Source organism: Macrotis lagotis, chromosome 2 (genome assembly GCF_037893015.1).
Source record: "Macrotis lagotis isolate mMagLag1 chromosome 2, bilby.v1.9.chrom.fasta, whole genome shotgun sequence".
Lineage (NCBI taxonomy): Eukaryota > Metazoa > Chordata > Mammalia > Peramelemorphia > Peramelidae > Macrotis > Macrotis lagotis.
The window spans coordinates 73,529,260-73,550,511 of NC_133659.1; the positions used below are offsets into that span (position 1 = coordinate 73,529,260).

Consider the following 21,252-nt stretch of genomic DNA (forward strand, 5'->3'; position numbering starts at 1 on the left):
TACTCTGCAAAGAACTGATAATACAAATACAAAAAATACAAAAACAAAGAATAGTTCTCAATGACAAGAAGTACACAGATAAGCAAATACAAGGGGAGTTAGAGTTAAAGCGCTAACAATCAGGGGAACCTGAAAGGACTCCTATAAAAAGGAAGCACTTGAGCAAGCAGTTTATTTGGAGGGAAAGGGGATAATCTAGATGAAGCCAGAAAGGTGGCATAAAGAACAAGGATTGCAGGCTCAGAACATAGTATATTTAGGCTAGAACATATATCTTTTAACATTCAAGGTCCTCTACAATTTGTAACTAATTTCTCTAGGCCTCATTTCATATTCATTTCCTCCCAAAAGAATTTGCTTAGACTACAACTATTGCCCTTCCTTAAATTCATCCTTCTATCTCTCACCTCAATACTTTTCCAGAGGCCATCTTCCATACTCAAAATGTATTTCCTCCAAACTTCTGACTTTCAAAACTCCCAAGTTACCTCTTAGAACCTTTAAAAGCCAGCTCATGTACCTTTCCTAGAAGATGGCACTTCGTGACCTTCTTATGGTTAAAGTTCTCTTCTTTCTCAAATTATTGAACCTATTTAACTGTATACATGTCCTACCTTCCCAATGGCATATAATGTCCTTGGGAGGAAGGACTATTTTTCATTTTTGGCTTTGTATATCTAACACATTCTAAGCACTTCAAAAATGTTTATTTAATTGAACTAAATGTTTTAGGTTTAGAAGGAAAGTCACTAAAAAGTTTTTTTCCCAGTTAACTGTTTCCTTTCTAATCTTAAATTATCCTGGATTTGTGCAAAAACCTTTAATTTTACAGAATTAAAATTATCCACTTTATCTTCTGGGATATAGAATATCACAAAAGATGTAATAGAAAATTTTGATTAAATAAAATTTTAAAGATTTTCCACAAATTTGATGCAGTAAAAATTAGAATTGAAATAGGTAACTGCAGAAATTCTTTGCAGCAAGTTCCTCTGAAAGATTTCATTTTCGTGATATATTAGATATAAAAAAGAGATTCAAATTTAAAATAAGAGCCATTCACCAAATGAAAAATGGTCAAAGAATATGAACAGAGTAGCCCTATGAAAAATTGCCCCAAGTCAGTAATTAGAAAAATATAAATTAAAACACTATTTCCCCATGTATAAGCCGCTCCCATGTATAAAATGCACCTTAATGTTGTGGTCCAAAATTTGAAAAGAAATTTTTACAAAAAGTTATTGAACTCAAGTTTTAGCAATCATGAAATTCAAGGACCTTCTGCTCATAGCTTTCAGGCATCTTTTGTGCAAGTCTGGTGCATGGACGCATGCTTTTAGTTCATAACATTTCTTGAACTTGAAGCACCCATTGTGTCCTCCTTTGAAATCAGTAACTTCTTTTTCATCAGCAATTCTTCTGGCCTCCTGCTGAACCATCTTTGTGGTCACAGGAATTCCAATTGCCCTTTGCTCTTCAATCCATCTTTCAATTCCTTCTCTAAATCAATCCATTTGGCTGACTTGCTTCTCAAGGTCTTCTGCCATAGCGTTTTCAGTCAGGTTTCTTCTTTCCATAGCCTGTCTCAGATTGTCTTCTCAATTGGAGAAGGATTGGACTTAGGTTCAGAAGCACGATTTCCATTCACTTTTGCAAAATGGACAGCTTTTAACTTGAATTCAGCACTGGACATTTTTAAAAAGGATGTGTCTTATACATGGGAAAATATGGTAATTCTGAGGTCCCGCTTCACACACATATCAGAATGGCAAAGTAGGCCAAAGGTGAAAATGATAATTGTGGGACAGGCCAAAGAAAAATAGGCAAATAGATAAACCTCCTGATGTAGATTTGACATGAATAAGCAACTATGTGCCTAAAAAGTTTACTTAACTGCACATAACCAGTGACTCAGTGATATACCACTTATTAGGTCCATACTCAAGAGATATGAGAAAGGAAAGGATGGACATATATAAAAATATTTATGGCAGCTTTTTTTTGGTAGTGAGAAAGAAATGGAAATTAAAGGAAACTAAAAATTAATAAGAAATTATGAAAAACCTGAGAAGACTTGTATAATTTATATAATTTTGTATAATTTGACAGTGAAATAAGTAGAATCAACCAAACCAAATTATGTTATAATCAATAATGTAAAAAGATCTGAGAAATTATCTTTCTGAGTACAGTAGATTTGGAGCAAGGGAAAGAGGCAAATTACATTTTAAAACTTGACATTCAAATGCCATGAGTTATATTCTCATGATGAACCACAAATTAATTTTACCTGATTACTAATGTAGTTAATGTCTCTATCTGTTTTGATAACATAAGATGTATTCAGTTTAGTTTCATAGAATTTGGAACTGGAAGTGACCCAGTCCAACACCCTAATCTTACAGATGAGAAGAACTAACATTCAGAGATATTAAATAACTTGTTTGAGATCAGATAGTTAATTGGAAGCCACAAAGTAATCAGAAGTTGGGTCCTCTTCCATTGAGGTTTTTCCACTATGCTACATTGACTTAATTGATTCATTTACACTGAGGAAAATTATGCCCCCCCCCCAAAATAAGAAGCTTTATAGAGTTATCTGTCAAATAGAAAGCAATAACCACCACCACCATCATTTTTACCCTCTTCTCCCAGGTGGGTTTCCACTGTTTCTCCCCATTTTGCATGAATGGCTATTGACTCCCATATCAAGAGTCAATGAACAGAGGCAGCTAGATGGCACAGTGAATAGAGCACCAGTCCTGGAGTCTAGAGGACCTGGGTTCAAATCCAGCCTCAGACACTTAATAATTACCTAGCTGTGTGACTTTGGGCAAATCACTTGACCCCAATGCCTTGCAAAAAGCAAAAAAAAAAAAAAAAAAAGGGGGTGGTGGTGGTCAATAAACAATCAAACTCAGGACTTCAGATATAGCTCCCAGAGAACAAGGACTTTTTTTCTTTCTGTCTTTGCATCCCCAGAACTCAGCACATGCCTGGCACATCAAGGAAGCACTTAAAAATGCTTGTTGATTAAAGTGTATCAATTAGCTTTGGTAAATAAAATAATCAACTTTTAATTTTTACCATGAAAATCAATCAACAAGAATTTATCCTGCTTGCTGGGCATGGTATTCAAGGAAAAAAAGATTGAAACAATCTTCCTTACAAGTAGTTCATAGTCCATACATAAACATATATGTATACCTGTATATACTGTACATCTATGTGCAGCACCAGTATAAAGTATATAAAAAGATATACCAGAAGCTCCAGCCATCCCCCTGGGAAGATGCCACCTGGCAACAGCTCCTGCTGCTTTAAGGAGCTCTAGCTCCAAAGACCCAGAGAAGAAAGTCCTTGGCTTTGTTAAATGGTTCAATATTGGAAAACAACTTCACTTAACCAGTAGAAATGATATTCCAGAAGAGCTATCACTACTAGTCTTATGGATGCACCTGAAAGACCTTCAATCACAATTCATACTATGGGAATGATGTAAAGACTAGCAAACTGCCTTCTGTGGGGGTGGGGGGAGGGAAGCAAGACTGGGGGAAAAACTGTAAAACTCAAAAATAAATAAAACCTTTCTAAAATTTAAGGGGGGAAAAAAGACCTTCAATCAGATGCAGCATTGTCTCCTCAATTAGATGTGGGTTTCTGGAACACAAGGACTATCTTAACATTTAGTATTTAGTATCATTCTTGGCACATAATCACTTAACAAATGCTTCAATTCATAAGTCATTGTTTGAAAATATAGTTAAAAGAAACCAAAAGTTCAGTATTATAGTGGCCAAAACTGGCTCCAAAGAGAGGATTCAAACAACCTTCCTTTCCTGGAGAGGTAGCTGGTATAAAACCTTACATATATGTTATCAAACTCATATTGGTTGAACTGATTCCCTTTCCTGTATTTTTTAATTCTTTTTTAAAAGAATTCACTGAGTAGGATACAAGATGTATGATATAAAAATGAAGATGATATAAAAATAGTATATCAATTTTTGTGTAGAAAAAGCATATTTCTTTTAAAGAAATATTATAAATCTACTTAGGTTAAAAATTATTTGTTATGGCCATATTTTAATACTTAAGAAATTGTGGTTTCATCAGTTTGGTTACTCTCTATAATGATAGAGAGCTCTGACTTTTGTGGATTATCTTTGAGAATTTTCATAGCCAAAAATCTCTAGGACCTCATAAATCTTCAACTTTTCTATATATGTCTAGCAAGATACAGCAGGAAGAGCTAGAAAAAGAAATCCCATTCAAAGTAACCTCAGACAAATACCTGGGAGTCTATTTGCCAAGACAGACTCAGAAACTTTTTGAAAACAATTATAAAATACTTCTCACACAAATTAAATCAAATTTAAATAACTGGGCAAATATCAACTGTTCATGGATAGGAAGAGCTAATATAATAAAAATGGCAATTCTACCAAAACTAAACTACCTGTTTAGTGCCCTACCAATCAAAATTCCAAAAAATTACTTTAATGACTTAGAAAAAGTTGTAAGTAAATTCATATGGAGAAATAAAAAGTCAAGAATTTCCAGGGATTTAATGGAAAAAAAAGTACAAAAGAAGGGGGCTTAGCTCTACCTGATCTAAAATTATATTATAAAGCATCAGTCATCAAAACTGTTTGGTATTGGCTCAGAAATAGAGTGGTGGACCAGAGGAATAGACTAGGTGCAATAGCAGGAAACGATTATAGTAATCTGCTGTTTGATAAAACCAAAGATTCCAGCTATTGGGATAAAAAACACTCTCTTTGATAAAAAACTGCTGGGAAAATTGGAAGTTAGTATGGAAGAACCTTAGATTAGACTAACACCCCGCACCCTTTACCAAGATAAGATCCAAATGGATACAGGATTTAGACATAAAAAACAATACTATAAGCAAATTAGAAGATCAAGGACTAGTCTACCTGTCAGATCTATGGAAAGGGGAGCAGTTTATGACTAAGGAAGAGATGGAGAACATCACCAAAAACAAACGAGGTAATTTCAATTACATTAAATTAAAAAGGTTTTGCGTAGATAAAACCACTGTAACCAAGATCAAAAGAAAGGTAGTAAATTGGGAAACAAATCTTTACAACTAATGATTCTGACAAAGGACTCACTTCTAAAATATACAGAGAACTGAGTCATTTTAAAAAAAAAGCCATTCCCCAATTGACAAATGGTCAAAGGATATACAAAAGCAATTTATAGATGAGATCAAAGCAATTCATAGTCATATGAAAAATTGCTCTAAATCATTACTTATTAGAGAAATGCAAATTAAAGCTTCTCTGAGGTATCACCTCACACCTCTCAGACTGGCCAATATGACCATAAAGTATAATGCTCACTGTTGAAAGGGTTGTGGGAAATCTGCGACACTATTACATTGTTGGTGGAGCTGTAAACTTATCCAAACTTTCTGGAGAGAAATTTGGAACTATGCCCAAAGGGCAACAAAAATGAGCATACCCTTTGATCCAGCAATACCACTACTGGATCTATACCCTGAAGAGATAATGAAAAAGGATAAAAACATCACTTGTAAAAAAATATTCATAGCAGCCTTGTTTGTGGTGGCAAAGAATTGGAAATCAAGTAAATGTCCTTCAATTGGGGAATGGCTTAGCATACTGTGGTATATTTAGAAACCAGTAGGGACAGGAATTCAAGAAAGCCTGGAGGGATTTACATGAACTGATGCTGAGTGAGATGAGCAGAACCAGAAAAACACTGTACACCCTAACAGCAACATGGGGGTGATGATCAACCTTGATGGACACACTCATTCCATCAGTGCAATAATCAGGGCCAATTTTAGGCTGTCTGCAATGGAGAATGCTATCTGTATCCAGATAAAGAACCATGGAGTTTGAACAAAGTTCAAGGACTATTCCCTTTAATTTAGAAAAAAAAAAAGATATCTTATTGTCTGATCTTGCTATCTCTTATACTTTTTGTTTCTTCCTTAAGATTATGATTTCTCAGGGCGGATAGGTGGCACAGTGGATAGAGTACCGGCCCTGGAGTCAGGAGTACCTGAGTTCAAATCCAGCCTCAGATACTTAATAATTACCTAGCCATGTGGCCTTGGGCAAGCCACTTGACCCCATTGCCTTGCAAAAAAAAAAAAATCTTAAAAAAAAAGAATATGATTTCTCTCTTATCACACTCAATTTGGATCAATGTACAACATGGAAACAAAGTAAAGACTGACAGATTGCTTTCTCGGGGTGGGGGGAGTAAGATTGGGGGGGGAATTGTAAAAACCAAATAAAATATTTAATAAAAAAAAGAAAAAAGGAAAGGAAAAAAAAGAATTTTCATAGCCAAAATTATACAATCCAAGATACCCTGGTGACTTTCTAAATTAGTTGGGCTAGCCCCTGCACAACAACATATACAATATTTCACCTGGCCCATAAGTCAAAGCCTTTCCAACTTGATAACTTCCATTCCACTAATATCTTCTTTCAGAGCCCATATTGTCTCCATACTGAAATGAGGTCTTGGTGTAGGGTCTAAGATATACAAAGTCCTCCCAATTAATAATTTAAATGGCACCAATCCCTGTAATATATTTAACTCAAAATGAGAAAACTGAGGCTCAGAGAAAAGAAAGTTAGGTATATGTGGTTAAGATTAAAAAAAATTAAGCATCGGCTTAATGTCTGTAAAGGAATCTATCATTCACCAGTGATAAATCCTGGTACTGTCCTCCATCTGCTTGGACAAGTCATTTGACTTCTCTGGGAATCAGAAATGAGAAGGTTGGAGATGACCTCTGAGGTCATTTCCAGTCTCAAATCTATGATCCCATGACCTGAAATGGGTAACTCACTCAAATCAATCAATATCCTCTAGCAGACATATTCTATGGGACAGAGTAAAAATAAGCAACATCTTCAATAGAAAATATTGTTGATAAAGATTTTATATGTTTAACTAAAGAATTTAAAAACTTAAAACTTACTTCTTATAACATGCCTAATTAAAAGAGACTCTATAAATTCTATAAACTATAACTCTATAAAGCTTCCTTTTATTTGGGGGCCATAATTTTCCTCAGCTGTAAATGAATAAATTAAGTCAATAGAGCATAGTGAAAAAACCTCAATGGAAGAGGACCCAACTTCTGATTACATTGTGGCTTCCAATTAACTATCTGATCTCAAACAAGTTATTTAATATCTCTGAATGTTAGTTCTTCTCATCTATAAGATTAGGGTGTTGGACTGGGTCACTTCCAGTTCCAAATTCTATGAAACTAAATTGAATACATCTTGTGTTATCAAAACAGATAGAGACATTAACTACATTGGTAACCAGGTAAAATTAATTTGTGGTTCATCATGAGAATGTAACTCATGGCATTTGAATGTCAAGTTTTAAAATAAACACAATATGGATCTGCTCATTTTTATTTCTCCTTCCCCAGGTGTCTTCTGAATGTAAGGGGCTGTTGAAACATCCTACAAGTCCTACTTTTATACATTGAAGAAGCATTAATTTGGCTACCATGTAATGCCCCTCACTCAAAGAAATACAATGAAAGTTTTGTAAAGTGCTCTGCAAATGCTTAAAGCACCATATAAATGCTAGCTACAATTGTTAGCTATTACTATTTTAAGCATGTTTTTATTTTAGTGGTAAATTCTATTTTACTATAGAGTCAATTTAATAATTATAGAAACCCAAATTACAGAAGAGAAATAGATAATTCATCACAATTTTTATGCAGCACACTTTATGGGATTATAAAGTACTTTATATACATTATCTCCTAAGATCCCACAAGCTTTCAAAGTATTAAGTAGATATATTAGTATTATTCCCATTTTACAGACAAAGGAACTGAAGTTCAGAACAGTAAAATATATCTAAGGTAGCACAATAGATGGGCAGAATATAGGATATGATCATATTCTTTCCAAGGCAGCTTCCTGTTACAAAATGTATTTTTCACTTAAGTATGATGGCTCTTCTCCCTGCCAAGGAAAATCTTTACATTTGTATTCTTAATTTTATTCCCACCCTGTTTCCTCAAGCAAATTGTTCCCACAATCATCCCCACTCTCTTATCTTCAATCTCTTCTTGTGTACTGGTTCCTTCCTTGCTGCAAAGAAACACACCAATGTCTTCCTTTAAAAAAGAAAACCTCACTTGATCTTACTTTTCATGTCATAAATGCCATATCTCTCCTCCTTTTTGTGAAAAACTACATGAGAAAGCCATCTATACCAGGTGCCTTCAACTCTCTTCTAAACCCTCTATTCTGGCTTCTGATATCATTCAACTAAAACCAATCTCTCAAAGTTACCAAGATCCTTAACTGTCAAATCTAAGCCTCTTCCTCAACCTTGCTCTTCTATAACCTTTGCACCCTGACACAACTATTTTCTTCTCCTGGATGCACTTTGTTCTTTAGAACTCTAATACACCAGTCTCTTGAGTCTTCTCTGTCCAACTGCTCCTTCCCATTCTCGCTGATGGTTCTTCACCTATCTCACCCTCTAACCATCAGAATACCCTACAGCTCTGTCATTGGTCCCCACCTCTTTTAACTTTATATATTATTCCATTTGGTGATCTCATCAACTATGGGTTTGATTTTCATCTCCATGCAAAAGATTCCCAGATCTATATATCCAGTCTTGCATCTCTTGATCTCTAGGACATCATAAACTCAACAAGTTCAAAAGAGAATTCATTATTCCCCATCACCACCCATCAACCTTCTACAATCAAGACACTACCATTCTTCCTAGTTACTCAGGTCTATAACCTCAATGACAGTCAACTTCCCACTGTAACTCCACATATCCAACTGCTGACAAATCCTGTAATTTTTACCTTCAAAATATCTGTCATAAACATTCTATTTTTTTCTATTCATATAGTCCCTAGTTCAGGTACTTGTCATCTCTTTCCTGAACTACTAAAATATTCTGATTGGTCTTTTTGCCTTAGTTTCCCCCAAAAAGAAGACATCCTCCATCCAGTTGCTAAGATCATTTTTTTTTCAGTTTTTGCAAGGCAAATGGGGTTAAGTGGCTTGCCCAAGGCCACATAACTAGATAATTATTAAGCGTCTGAGGCTGTATTTGAACTCAGGTACTCCTGACTCCAGGGCCTGTGCTCTGTCCACTGCGCCACCTAGCTGCCCCCCTAAGATCATTTTTTAAAAATGTCCAACTATGTAATTCCCCTAGCTCAAAGAGCTCCACTAACTCTCTATTTCTGGAAAGGTTAAATATAAAGTCCTCTGTTTGGCATTTAAATCTCTTCATAACTTGTCCCCTTCCTAACGTTTTAGTCTTCTTACACTTACTGTCTTCCACACCCTCTACAATCTAGTTACTTGACCTACTTGCAGTTTCTTGAAAATGTCACTCCATCTTACTTATGCCTAGAAGGTATCCTCACTTGTGTCTTGTTTCCCTGGCTTTCTTCAAGACCACTCAAAACTCATCTTCTGCTGAGGGCCTTTTTCCTCCCTCCTGGCAGCTAATGGCTTCACCTTTCACATTGGTTTCATATACTTTGTATATATCTTGTAGAAACCTAGATTTTATATTCAGTTTCCTCAACTAGAATACACCCTCGGGGCGGCTAGGTAGCACAGTGGACAGAGCACCGGCCCTGGAGTCAGGAGTACCTGAGTTCAAATTCCGCCTCAGACACTTAATAATTACCTGTGTGGCCTTGGGCAAGCCACTTAACCCCATCGCCTTGCAAAACAAACAAACAAACAAAAAAAAAACTTAAAAAACCCCCAAAACTAGAATATACCCTCCTTAAAAAGCAAGAACTATTTTTGTGGGTTTTTTTCCCTTTTTGCATTTCTTTTCATCCCCAGTGTTTAGCACATGGTCAATGCTTAATAAATGTTCACTGACTGACAATCACTGTTCATTTATATAGATACATATATATATGTATATATCATTTTATTTTCTATAATCATTATATGATTTTCATAGCACTTTCAGAACTATCATCATGTGAGGTAGGTACCACAAGTAGTACCCTCATTTTACAGGAGTTTCCAAAGGGGTTATATGATTTGTCCAAGGTAATAGCTAGTGCTAGACCTGTAATTCAAAGGTATATAAGTCCTATTTATATTTAAAAAACAAACAATTATTATACTACATCATTCATATAATATCTATATGTTAGTAAATATGAATCTCATTTCACTAATAGTTAAGTAGAGGAAAAGAATCAATTTAATCAAAATCATTTATAATGTGGAATCCAGTACTCTGAACTCAAACCACCAGCTAAGCTAATGCTGACCAGGTCCATTCTATATTTAGGCCTTCACTTCATAAAGATGTTTTTAAAATTTCCCCATAATTGATTCTCTATTATCATTCTCATAACTGTTGTTTCAAACATGCTCACTTATCCTCAAGTTTTCCACATCGGCAGACCTCTATTCAGTTTACTGAGAAAATAGAGGTAATTCCCTTGCAAACTCCTTCTCTTATATAATACAAACCCTCTTTTCCCCTTTCTATAATTCATCTCCCATTTTCTCTATATTTACTCTGGTTACTGATGTAGGAGAGCCTTCTCCGCCAAAGTCAACCTTCCTATTTGTACCATTCATCACATCCCCAATGATCTTCTTTGGTCTTCTATTGATTCATTCCCTTCTGGGTTCAAACCAGTCAAGTATCACTATCCATAAAAAAAAAAAATCCCCCCCCTTGGTCTCTTTTATCCTTCCTAAGATCTCTAATTTTCATACTCAAACTCCTCAAATAATTTGTCCATACTCATTCATTGCTTTCAATGACTATCCTCCCACTCCTTTGAATCCAATTTCTTAACACCCCAACTCAATTAAAATTACTCTTCTCCTAAGTTCCAATGATCTTTTGCTAAATTCAATGGTATTTCCTCAATCTCCATACTTCTTAACTAGTCCCTAGTCTCTACCGATTTTCAGTTTACATTCATCAACTACCCCCTGACATTTCAAATTCATAGAATTTATGTTCTATAAGCCATCAGAAATTCAAATGTCCAAAATAGTAGCCATCATATCTCCCTCTCCAATCTACCCCTCTGCCAAACTCCCCTATTTCTATTGAGGTTACCAACAACTTTCCAATTACAATTCATCCTGAACTCCTCACTTATCCAATCAGAAGCCAAGTCTCATCAATTCTACACCTCCAATCTTTTCTCCCATCCATACCTTCCTTTCCATTCAGTAGATTACCTAACTTCATTCTGGTTTTCATACTCCTCAAATGCTCTATTGTAATAGCTTCCTACAGTTGCAATTCCTGTCTCCAGTTTCTCCTCTTTCCAATCCATCTTCCACAGGTTGGCAAAGTGACAGTCTCAAAGTACAGGTCCAACCATGTCACTCCCCTGCTCAATAAACTGAAATGATTTCCTATTCCGTCTAGGATTAAATTCTTCCTCCTTTGACATTTAAAGCCCTTCATAATTTGGTTCCAACCAACCTTTTTTTCTGCTTTATTCTCCACCTTAAGATCCAAAAGGGCCTTATTAATTATTCTACATAAAATTCTAACTCTGACCACTTTGCTATAAAAAGACTGATTATCGTGTATTACTGAAATGCAATCACTCCCAGTCTTATCATCTTGGATTTCTGCAAAGTTACATTCCGCAAATTATCTCATACTTATTTTGTGTATATTTTGTATATATTTCTACATGAACACATTGTTTCCCTTATAGACTCAATTTTGTCTAGTATCTAGTACTTGTATACAGTATGCATTTTTAAAATGCTTGAGTTAAAAGATCTACTCTACACTTACAATTATAGATATAAGTTAAAAAATCTGTTAACATTTTCTATTTTAAAATTAAAAAATGACTCCATAGAAATACAAATAAAATATTTTTGAGCTCTTCAGAAGTTTGTAATCTAACAGTGACTACAGCTAGGTGGCACAGTGGATAGAGCACTGGCCCTAGAGTCTGGAGGAACTGAGTTCAAATGTGACCTCAGACACTTAATAATTGCATAGCCATGTGAACTTGAGCAAGTCACTCAACCCAATTGTCTTAAATAAAGCTTAAAAAAAAAGTGACTGACCAAAATTATTTTGCAATAATAACATTAATGCATTTTAACCCAACCCTACTTTAGAGTCATAAAAACCTATCTGTAATATCACTGATCTTATCATCCCCAAATGACCAAAAGTTATATCCCAGAAACAATTTCAGTTGCAACAACTGAAAGCTGATTGTGGTCTGATTATTATTATTATTATTATTATTATTATTATTATATTACTTATGACTAAAATAATGTTCCCATGAAACTATTCCCTGCATTGTTTTACTTAACATTACTTTTACACAGAACCAATGAACAACATCAGGTACGGTGTACCTATATAGTACAAATTTCATTGTATTACTAGAATAATCTGAATTTTAAGGTAAATAAAAAAAAATCTCCAATGTTGGTCAATACTCTTTCTCTCTAAAAATCTATTAAGGTGGATGAAAATAAGATTTTAATGATAACTAAGACAATTTCATAATGATGAGTCCCAAGAAGCATTGCCTAATGTTAATATCAATTTCATATTCTTCATCATTTGACAATTTGAATTTGGACTTACAGTAAGTTAATGAGTTGTCAGCAATATTATAAGTACATATTGATCCAAAAGCTGAATACAAGCATATTGTACTCCAGAGAGAATGTAGTCAAGGGTCAGCTCTAGGTTCTAGAAGAAACTGATGATCAAGGACTGCAGGCACCCCTCTATAATTACTCCCACCTGGGCCTTCAAGAGCCTTGATATCTCCAGCAGCACAATACTATAGGGTTAAAATTATTTCTTGTACTAATACACAAAGTGAAAAGTTGCCAAAATCTGTGCTCACAATTCTAGTCTAATGGCCTTAAAATCAAGGATGTAGATTTTGATCAGAAAGCTAAGAAATGACACTATATCAAGCAACACTACGGCAATATTCATACAAAGGCTAATGCTATAATTACAGATTCAGAGACTGTTAAAGATCATCCAATCCATAACCCTCCTTTTATAGATAAGGAAAACTAAGGCCCAAAATCATGAATTGTCTCTTGTCATCCAGATCAGCAATAGAAAAGCTAAATGCAAATTCAAGTATCATGATCCCACTCCTATGCTCCTCCATATAACTAGTTCCTTGACTTCTTAAGTAACCAAGACAAGTAATACAATTCAGTTTAAATCATATGTACATTTTACCTTTTAGGAAAACTAATAATAATGACTTTTCCTTTGCTGCATTCTAAGTCAAAATGGGTTGAGAATTACTCAAAAAATTTTATTTTCAAAATACATCATATGCAAATATAGCACTGTATTTCTTTCATGAATTTACATTTGAGTCACAAAAATTAGGATTTAGTAGAGAACAATAATGAGTAAATAATTATTAATAGCTAAAACTGAAAAATCTAAAGATAAACAAAATGTCTCACCCTAAATAGCAAGGAACCAGCAAGCAGAAAAAGTAGTAGTTAATATTCTTAGTTTAATTTGCATGTTCATCCTTTACTTTGGAGCATTCTTTTTTTTATTTTTATTTTTAAAGAAAGATCTCAGGCTTTAGAGAATAAAAGCCTTGAGAGAAAATAACTTCAACATACCAATAAGAACTTTAGGAATCAACTCTGTTCTCCATAAGGCATGGATGCTTGCAGTGTTTCTAATGTTAGTTTTCTTTTGTTTTGTTTTAAGAAAAATATTTATTCAATGCTTCTCTGTGGTCACAAAATGCTCAAGACAAAATTAATCTTCATTCATTCCAGTTTGCTAGATTTGACATATTAAAGGAGCAAGTTCACAGAACTGCATTTGTATATACATTGTATTAAGTCTTAGAATGTTTTTTGTTTGACCTTGACACACAAAGTAGAAGGTTCCTAAACCCCTCCTCCCTGGAAAGCAAACCAGAAATACCAAGTGGCCTGGTCCTGCTGAACTTCGGCGTTCTGCAGGAGTAAAACCCATACTGGCATCATTCACTATGGAGACGGCTGGAACACCACAGTTCAAACTATAAGAACCACCAAGTCAGAAGAACTTCAAATTAAGATTTTTTTTTAAATCCCTAAATCTGGCAAAGCATTACATTTCATATGTTCTCTATGATTGTATTTAGATGGTCAACCCAATATAACAGGATAGAGAGCTATGTTCTAATGAATTCACTGTTAACTATTAACATTTACAGACTGCTAAGATTCAGTGACCAGTAAACCAAGGGCTACCACAAGAATCATCAATATTTCACATGCAAACATAAAGTTAATTTAACATAAATCAGGGGATCAAAAGATTGACATTTTATCTGAAAAGTTAACAGACTCATCAAAATCTGATTAGCAATAACTATACAGTATCAAATAAATCATAAAATACATCCACCGAATTTAGATTACAAATCACAAATATTTACAAATTAGAAAGACATGTGATTCATCTCAGTGTAAAGTTCACAACTTCTGGAATATTAAAATAAAAATTCCTACAAAATTACCAATCTCCCACCTCAAACAAAAAAAAAAAAAAAAATCACTACAGTTTCAGGTGATACTCAACACTTTAAAAGTCTGAGACAAACTTTTTTTATTTTTTACAAGGAAAATGGGGTTAAGTGGCTTGCCCAAGGCCACACAGCTAGGTAATTATTAAGTGTCTGAGACCGGATTTGAATCCAGGTACTCCTGACTCCAAAGCCAGTGCTTTATCCACTGTGCCACCTAGCCGCCCCTGAGACAAATTTTTAAAAGTACATCCGTTTCGAGGGACAGCTAGGTGGTCCAACCTGACTTCAAATCTGGCCTCAGACACTTAATAATTACCTAGCTGTGTGACCTTGAGCAAGTCACTTAACCCCATTGCCTTAAATTTAAAAAATGTTAAAAAAAAAGTCTATCAGCTTCTACTACTATCACCATTATTTTAAAATATTAGCAAGCATTATCTTCAAAGGAAAATCCAACTAAAAAGCTCTTTTCCCCCTTGGTGACAAGGTGAGTTAAGGACAAATGATAAACATTTGACTACTTGGTAAAACTTTTATACAATAATCATTATTGATTAGCATTTTGTTTGATGTTTTTGTAATTAGAATTATAATAAAAAACAATGACATTTAAATTTCAAATCTATGAAAGCAAATATTCATTCAACCAACATTTATAAACTTTCTGTTATGTGTCAGGACACAGTGCTAGCTAGATGCTTTGGGAAGCACAGGAATTTGTATAATCGAAAGCTCCTACCCTCCATGGGTTTGCAATCTAATAAGGGAGAGAAGACACTAGAAAAGTAACCAGAGGAGCAGTACACTAACATGAATAACTATCAGCTTCCACTGACATAACTAGACAGCAATTGTTAACATTTTTAACACACTGCAATAAAAAAAAATTTACCCATAGTTTTCTAAGTAAGCATGGATTAACAATGATTTTAAAATTGTAAGATTAAGGCTTTATTAAAAATTCACAATGGTATTCCTAAAATAATAGTAAGGAGTAAAGTGGGACCCAACAATGAAAATGAAACCACTTAAATGTTTTTCAACATAGAATACTTATGGAACCAATAGTCCAGGATAAAACACTTTAGTTAGCTAATTTTCTGAATGAAGATTCAGCTAGTAATCATTTGATATCTTGGTCTAAGCTTAGACCAAGGTTCATATTCTGACAAAGAATGGACTCACTCTCAACTATGATAAGGGACTCAAGAAGGCCATCAGAGTAGTAGTATCATCTTTATGCACATGCTATGGATATGGAATCAAATATTCACATATCCCAGATCCTCATTTAATACCATATTGACTGTGGAAAGTGATGACCAAGGATCCCTCCTCCTCTACAACTATTCTTATCCAGGTCTCCAAAGGCCTTGATTCCTCCAGCAACACAACTCCTACTTCTCTTTCCCCAAAAGATCAAAAGACAATCAGGATGAAGGAGACCTTAATATAATCTAGTCCTGCTTCTCAGTATAAGTCATAAACACCCCCATACACACACACACAAACACCCCAATCTGGATTCCCTTTAGACTAGGCAACTGAAGAAGCCTGACTATGAATTCAGGAACTTCTCTTGCTAATCTCATCCCCACTCCACCTCCACTTCATAAACAAATAAACAAAAACTCCCCACTTTTCTCCTCCTGGCTAAAATATTTACAATTATAAAAAGCCACAAACACCAGAGGTGATAACATATTTACAAGACTCACTCTACTTACTTTAGTAGTCACCAGTCTGTCATAAGTTAAACATAAATAATATCAGATTGTTCCCTATTTTGTCAGATTAAAAAAAGGAAAGCATTAAGACTTTGAAGAATGCTTGGTCTATCAAAGTGTGGATAGAAGATTCAAGAAAAACTTAGAACAACAGAAGACAAACCCAAATGTTATACAATTTTGCCTAAAGATCTTATTTATGTCCAATATAAATACAAGTTTATATTTTTAAATAATATAATGTTCACAATTCAATACAAATATACTATAGCATTGTCATGTACCATGGAGCAGCAGTGATAGAGCACTGCATCTGGAATCAGGAAGACTCTATTGGAGTTCAAATCTGGCCTTAAGACATTAGTTGAGCAAGTTACTCAACCTTGTTTCTCATCCGTAGGATGATTTGAAATAGGAAATGGCAAACCATTCCAGTATCTTTACCAAAAAAATCCTAAATGGGGTCTGGAGAGTCCAGGCATGACTGAAAAACAATTTAATGTCATATAGCTAGAAATGCAGATTGTGACTTAGGAAGTTTTTTGTTTTTGAATAAGAAACTCAGCTGAATTCATACAAAAACATTTAGCCCTCTGAAAACTTATTCCTTGAAGTATTACCCAAGTAGTACTTATAACTGAAACTACCTAAACAAAAATTGTTTCATTTCTGTTGGGAACAGTGTGACTGAAGCACCTGGTTTGGAGATAGGAAAATCTAGGTTTAAGTCCTGTTTAAGTCCTCACAATGGTTATGTGAGTCTAGATAATCATTTTCTCAGTCTCAGTTTCCTCTTCTGTAAAATGGGAATAATAATAGTACTCACCTTCCAGGGTTGCTCTAAAAATCACATAAGATAATATATGTAATAATACATATATATGTAAAACAAACCTTAAAGAGGTTTGAAACCAAAATGTTCACTGTTATTACTTTTCTTGGCAACAGTGCAGTTTTCTATTCAAACACTCCATCTTTCATTCAAAAAACAATGTATTACCTAGCTGTGTGGCCTTGGGCAAGCCACTTAAGCCCATTGCCTTGCAAAAAAAAAAAAACTAAAAAAAAATGTAAAGATTAAAAATGGAGTCAAGAGTTCAAAAGAAGAAAAACAGCTACAATTCAACAGGAATTTTACTATGATCAGTTTGATATGCCTGCTGTAACTGATGAAAAGAAAGAATTAACAGCAATCTATGTAATGGAAGTTGAAGCTAAATTATGGAATTATTTTTAAATGTTTCAATAATTCATTTTAAAATAAGGATAAGAGCTGTGATTTCACTGGTATGGGGGACTCCCAGACCAGGAATTCACTCTCAGGGCAGATCAGCACCTTCTCTCAGTCTAAAAAAAAAAAAAGCTGCCAGAGGGACAAGTCCAGGGACATAGAGACTGAACATGTAAAGCAGAACCTCCCAATTTGGAAAGCAGCCTTGGATTAAAGAAACAAGATCATGCCCATTCCCCATAGATTAGGGCACAAAGATTAGAAGAATGCAGTGGTATTCTTATCTCTTGAATCTCAAAAAAGACTCACAACCTATGATGTTTGCAGAAGACAATGACAGGGCAAGTGACAAGCAACAAGGTAGAGTTTCATAATAGCTATCCCATGACCTAAACTGTATAAACATCAAGATTGGATTAGATGAAATACAAGATATGTTCTAATTCTAAAATTCTACAATTTTAAATTACTGGTCCAGTCTTCCTAAGTATTATCTAGTCAACAATAAAAGAATTACCATTTTGGATAAAGACTAAAATCAGGAAGTATACTTGACTATTATAAACACCTGTAATTCATCCACCAAAGTAGATTGATTATTTCCCTGTGACTTCTTAGATGATGGTTAAAACCTGCTGTGCCCAAAAAGAGGTATTACCCTCTTGCAAACGTGATAATGAGACTATGCAAACTTAGCTGTCATAACCTTCAAGAACCCAGAGAAGGCCAAGTCACAATGAAGTAGAGGATTTTAATGTAAGGAATGTACCCTAATAACAATGCATATGGTACGTGAAACATACAGAAACTGAAAATAGTCACTGGCTGTCATTATCACTGCCCATATATTGAGTCATCTTTCGTACTCCTTCCCTTCCATCTCTCAGCTACCAAGCTGGGTCAATGGTAGTCAGTTCATGCTTAGATTACATACAGCAACAATCCTCCTGTTGACCTCATCAACTCATCTCCCCTAATTTCAATCCATTCTGGACAGTGTTGTCACATTGATCTTCCTTAATTATTTTGTGATCAACAAGATTTTTGCTTTACCTACCTCAATAAAGTTGTGAGGAATAAGATTTGTAAACTTTATACATATATATGTATATATATATGTATGTATAACTGTGAACTGCTATTTTAATTGAGAATGTCCAAATTGTTTTAGGCTAACTTTCACTGAATAAATTATGCTATAGGATCCCACACATCTATACCCTATGAAAACTGTGAATCAAAAAAAAAAAAAAAACAGATGTGATTATCCAAATGTATCATCTTCCTTTCCTCTGTCACAAATTCTAAGAAAATATTGCCATTACTTCAACCATCACCTTTCTTCAGACCCTGGAGAGACTTTGTGCTAAAAAAACCTGGTAAACAGCTGTGTCCCCCAGATCATAGCTCTTGCAGCCATTACCCAGGGGATTCATCTGTAAAGAAAGGTAAGCCAGCAATTACTTTTGTAGGAGCAGCAGCCCCTGCCTCCTCAGCAACCACAGCTAGAGACAACTAAGAAAAGGTAATTCTCCCCAAAGTCCTTGGAACCGTCAAATGGCTCAAAAGCAAAATCAGATATAATTTTATCAATGGAAATGATACCAAGGAAGATGTATGCCCATCTACTTCACTGATGAACCCTAAGGACCACAGGGCCTTTCTATCTTATTCCTATCTATTTATTTGTTCCCCCTACTACAATGTGAACTCTTTGTATGCTTCTACTGCATTAACTTTATATGCCTTTATCTGTAGTTAGAACTTATTAAGTGCCTTTTTACTCATTCATTATCATGCCAGTTCTCCCCTCTGAAATTTTCAAATGTTCTTTTTTGGCTAACAAATCAACTCAAAACTTCTATTATCTGATTTTAAGACCTGGTAGACTATTTGCCTCCCACCTAATCATCCAACTTCACCAGTAATTCTTTACCCTCACTGTCCCACAAACACTACATTCTTCCTCTATGTTCTTACTCTCATCTAAAATGTCTTCTTCCCCTTTCTCTCCTCCTTTCCATCTTCTTCAAAGCACTGTGAAAGTCCCGTTGTCTCAACTACTCCATGCACCAATTCATAGCTCCCTTCCCTAAAAAGTCTTAATTTATTCTGTTTCACTTGTGTTTTTCCTTAACTCCCTAAGTAGCCTGAAAATTCCTTAAAGGGGAAGAATCGTGTCTTTGAGTTAGATCTATTCCTCAATCAACAATTATTAAGTCCCTACATAAATAAGGACCACATACAATGTAAATAGGAAATAACATGAAACCTATACTTGGGAAAAGGGAACAGATGATTTTGCAGGTGATGAGGGCACAGGAGCTAAATGTTCAAAGTAGAGGTACAGAAAAAGTACATGAAGGTTGGAAAGCTAATACGAGTCGCAAATAAGGTCTAGAAGTAAGCCCTTTGGTTAAAAGGTGGCATGTGAAGGAAAATGACGCGTTGATGTTTGTCCTTCCTTCTCCAACACCATGGCATCAGGGAGGTGACTAGCACCTTCTGCGCGCGGGACACTGGGGAGAAAAGGCAAAATGCAAAGTTCCTACAGTCCAGGGCCTGGCTCTGTGCAGGGAGATGGCCGTGCAGCACCTGGTCCACACCTGGTCCACACCTGGTCCACACCTGCACGCCTAGCACACGCCGGGGCTGAGTGGGGGCAGCTGGGCCCAGGCCCCGGATGTGAGGCACTCAGGGTGAAGGGACTCCCCCAAGGTCACACAGCCAGTACGAGTCCGAGTTCAGGTCCCCCTGGCTCCAAGGTCAGTGCTGCACCCACTGTGCCACCTAGCTGCCCCAGGGCACTGTGCAGGAGGTCGGGGTCGAGCAGGGGGTGACGTGGTGCCAGGGATGCCATTCCGTGCTAGGGAACAATAGGGACCGCGGGGGGCAGGTCCGCCGCGGGGGGCGGCAGGGTCGGACCCGCGCCCGGGGCCAGCCTGGGCAGGGCGGCCGCTGGCACGGCTGGGCAGCGGCTGGCAGGGGCGCCACGCGCCGGGGGCGCCGGGCTCGGGGCTGCGCCGGCCGGCCCTCCCCGCACGGCCCCGGGCGGAGGGCACTCGGGGGTCTGCCCGCCCCCCCCCCGGGCCCCCACACAGGAGCCCGGGCGGGGGGTCGCGGCGGGGGTCGCGGCGGGCCCCCTCCCCCCTCCCCGCGCCAGGCCCGGGCCGCGCTCACCGTGCTGCGTGAAGATGTTGAAGCCGGCCTCCTCCGGGCGCCCCGCCGCGTCCCGCCTGCGGCCGGCCGGCCTGGCGGCGCCCACGCCGCGGCTCCCGCGCGGCTGCGGCTGCGGCGGCCCCGGCGCCTCCCCGACGCGGCCCACCTGCTGCCCCATCCCCGCGCTCGCGTACTCCCGAGCCCCCGCCGGCGCCGGTCACATTCCTCGGGGCTCCGGCCTCGGGGCTCCCGGCGCGGCGCTCCCCGGCTCGCTCGCCGCGGCGGCGGCCGGCCCGGCCCAGGGGGGCCCTCGCGCGCGGGGCCTGGGCGGCTCACGGGCTCCGGCGCGCCGCCCCCCGCCGGCGGCCCCGCGCTGCCCAGGCCGCCGCCGCCGCCGCCGCCGCCGCCATCTTAACCACTGAGCCCGGGCGGAGCGTGCGGCGGAGCGGCCGCCCCTCCCCCCGGCGCCCCGCGGCACGGGGCGGGGCCTCCCGCGGCCCCGCCCCCGCCCCGCCCCGCCTCCAGAGCCGGGCCGGCGCGGGGGCGGGAGGGGCGGGGCG

The 21,252-nt window shown here is 37.5% G+C and overlaps 1 protein-coding gene across 7 annotated transcripts in view; it reads right to left on the reverse strand.

Moving 5' to 3' along the window:
• Window positions 1–20,885, reverse strand: part of ABL2 (ABL proto-oncogene 2, non-receptor tyrosine kinase) — a 106,241-nt gene extending 85,356 nt beyond the window's left edge. For 6 of the 7 annotated variants that reach the window (XM_074222139.1, XM_074222133.1, XM_074222142.1 and 3 more), the window contains exon 1: window positions 20,714–20,885. In XM_074222139.1, coding sequence (XP_074078240.1) covers window positions 20,714–20,870 — 157 coding nt within the window. In that variant the 5' untranslated portion in view covers window positions 20,871–20,885. The remainder of the gene's footprint in view (window positions 1–20,713) is intronic. The other variant, XM_074222138.1, reaches the window with a different exon arrangement.
• Between the last annotated feature and the right edge of the window lie 367 nt (window positions 20,886–21,252).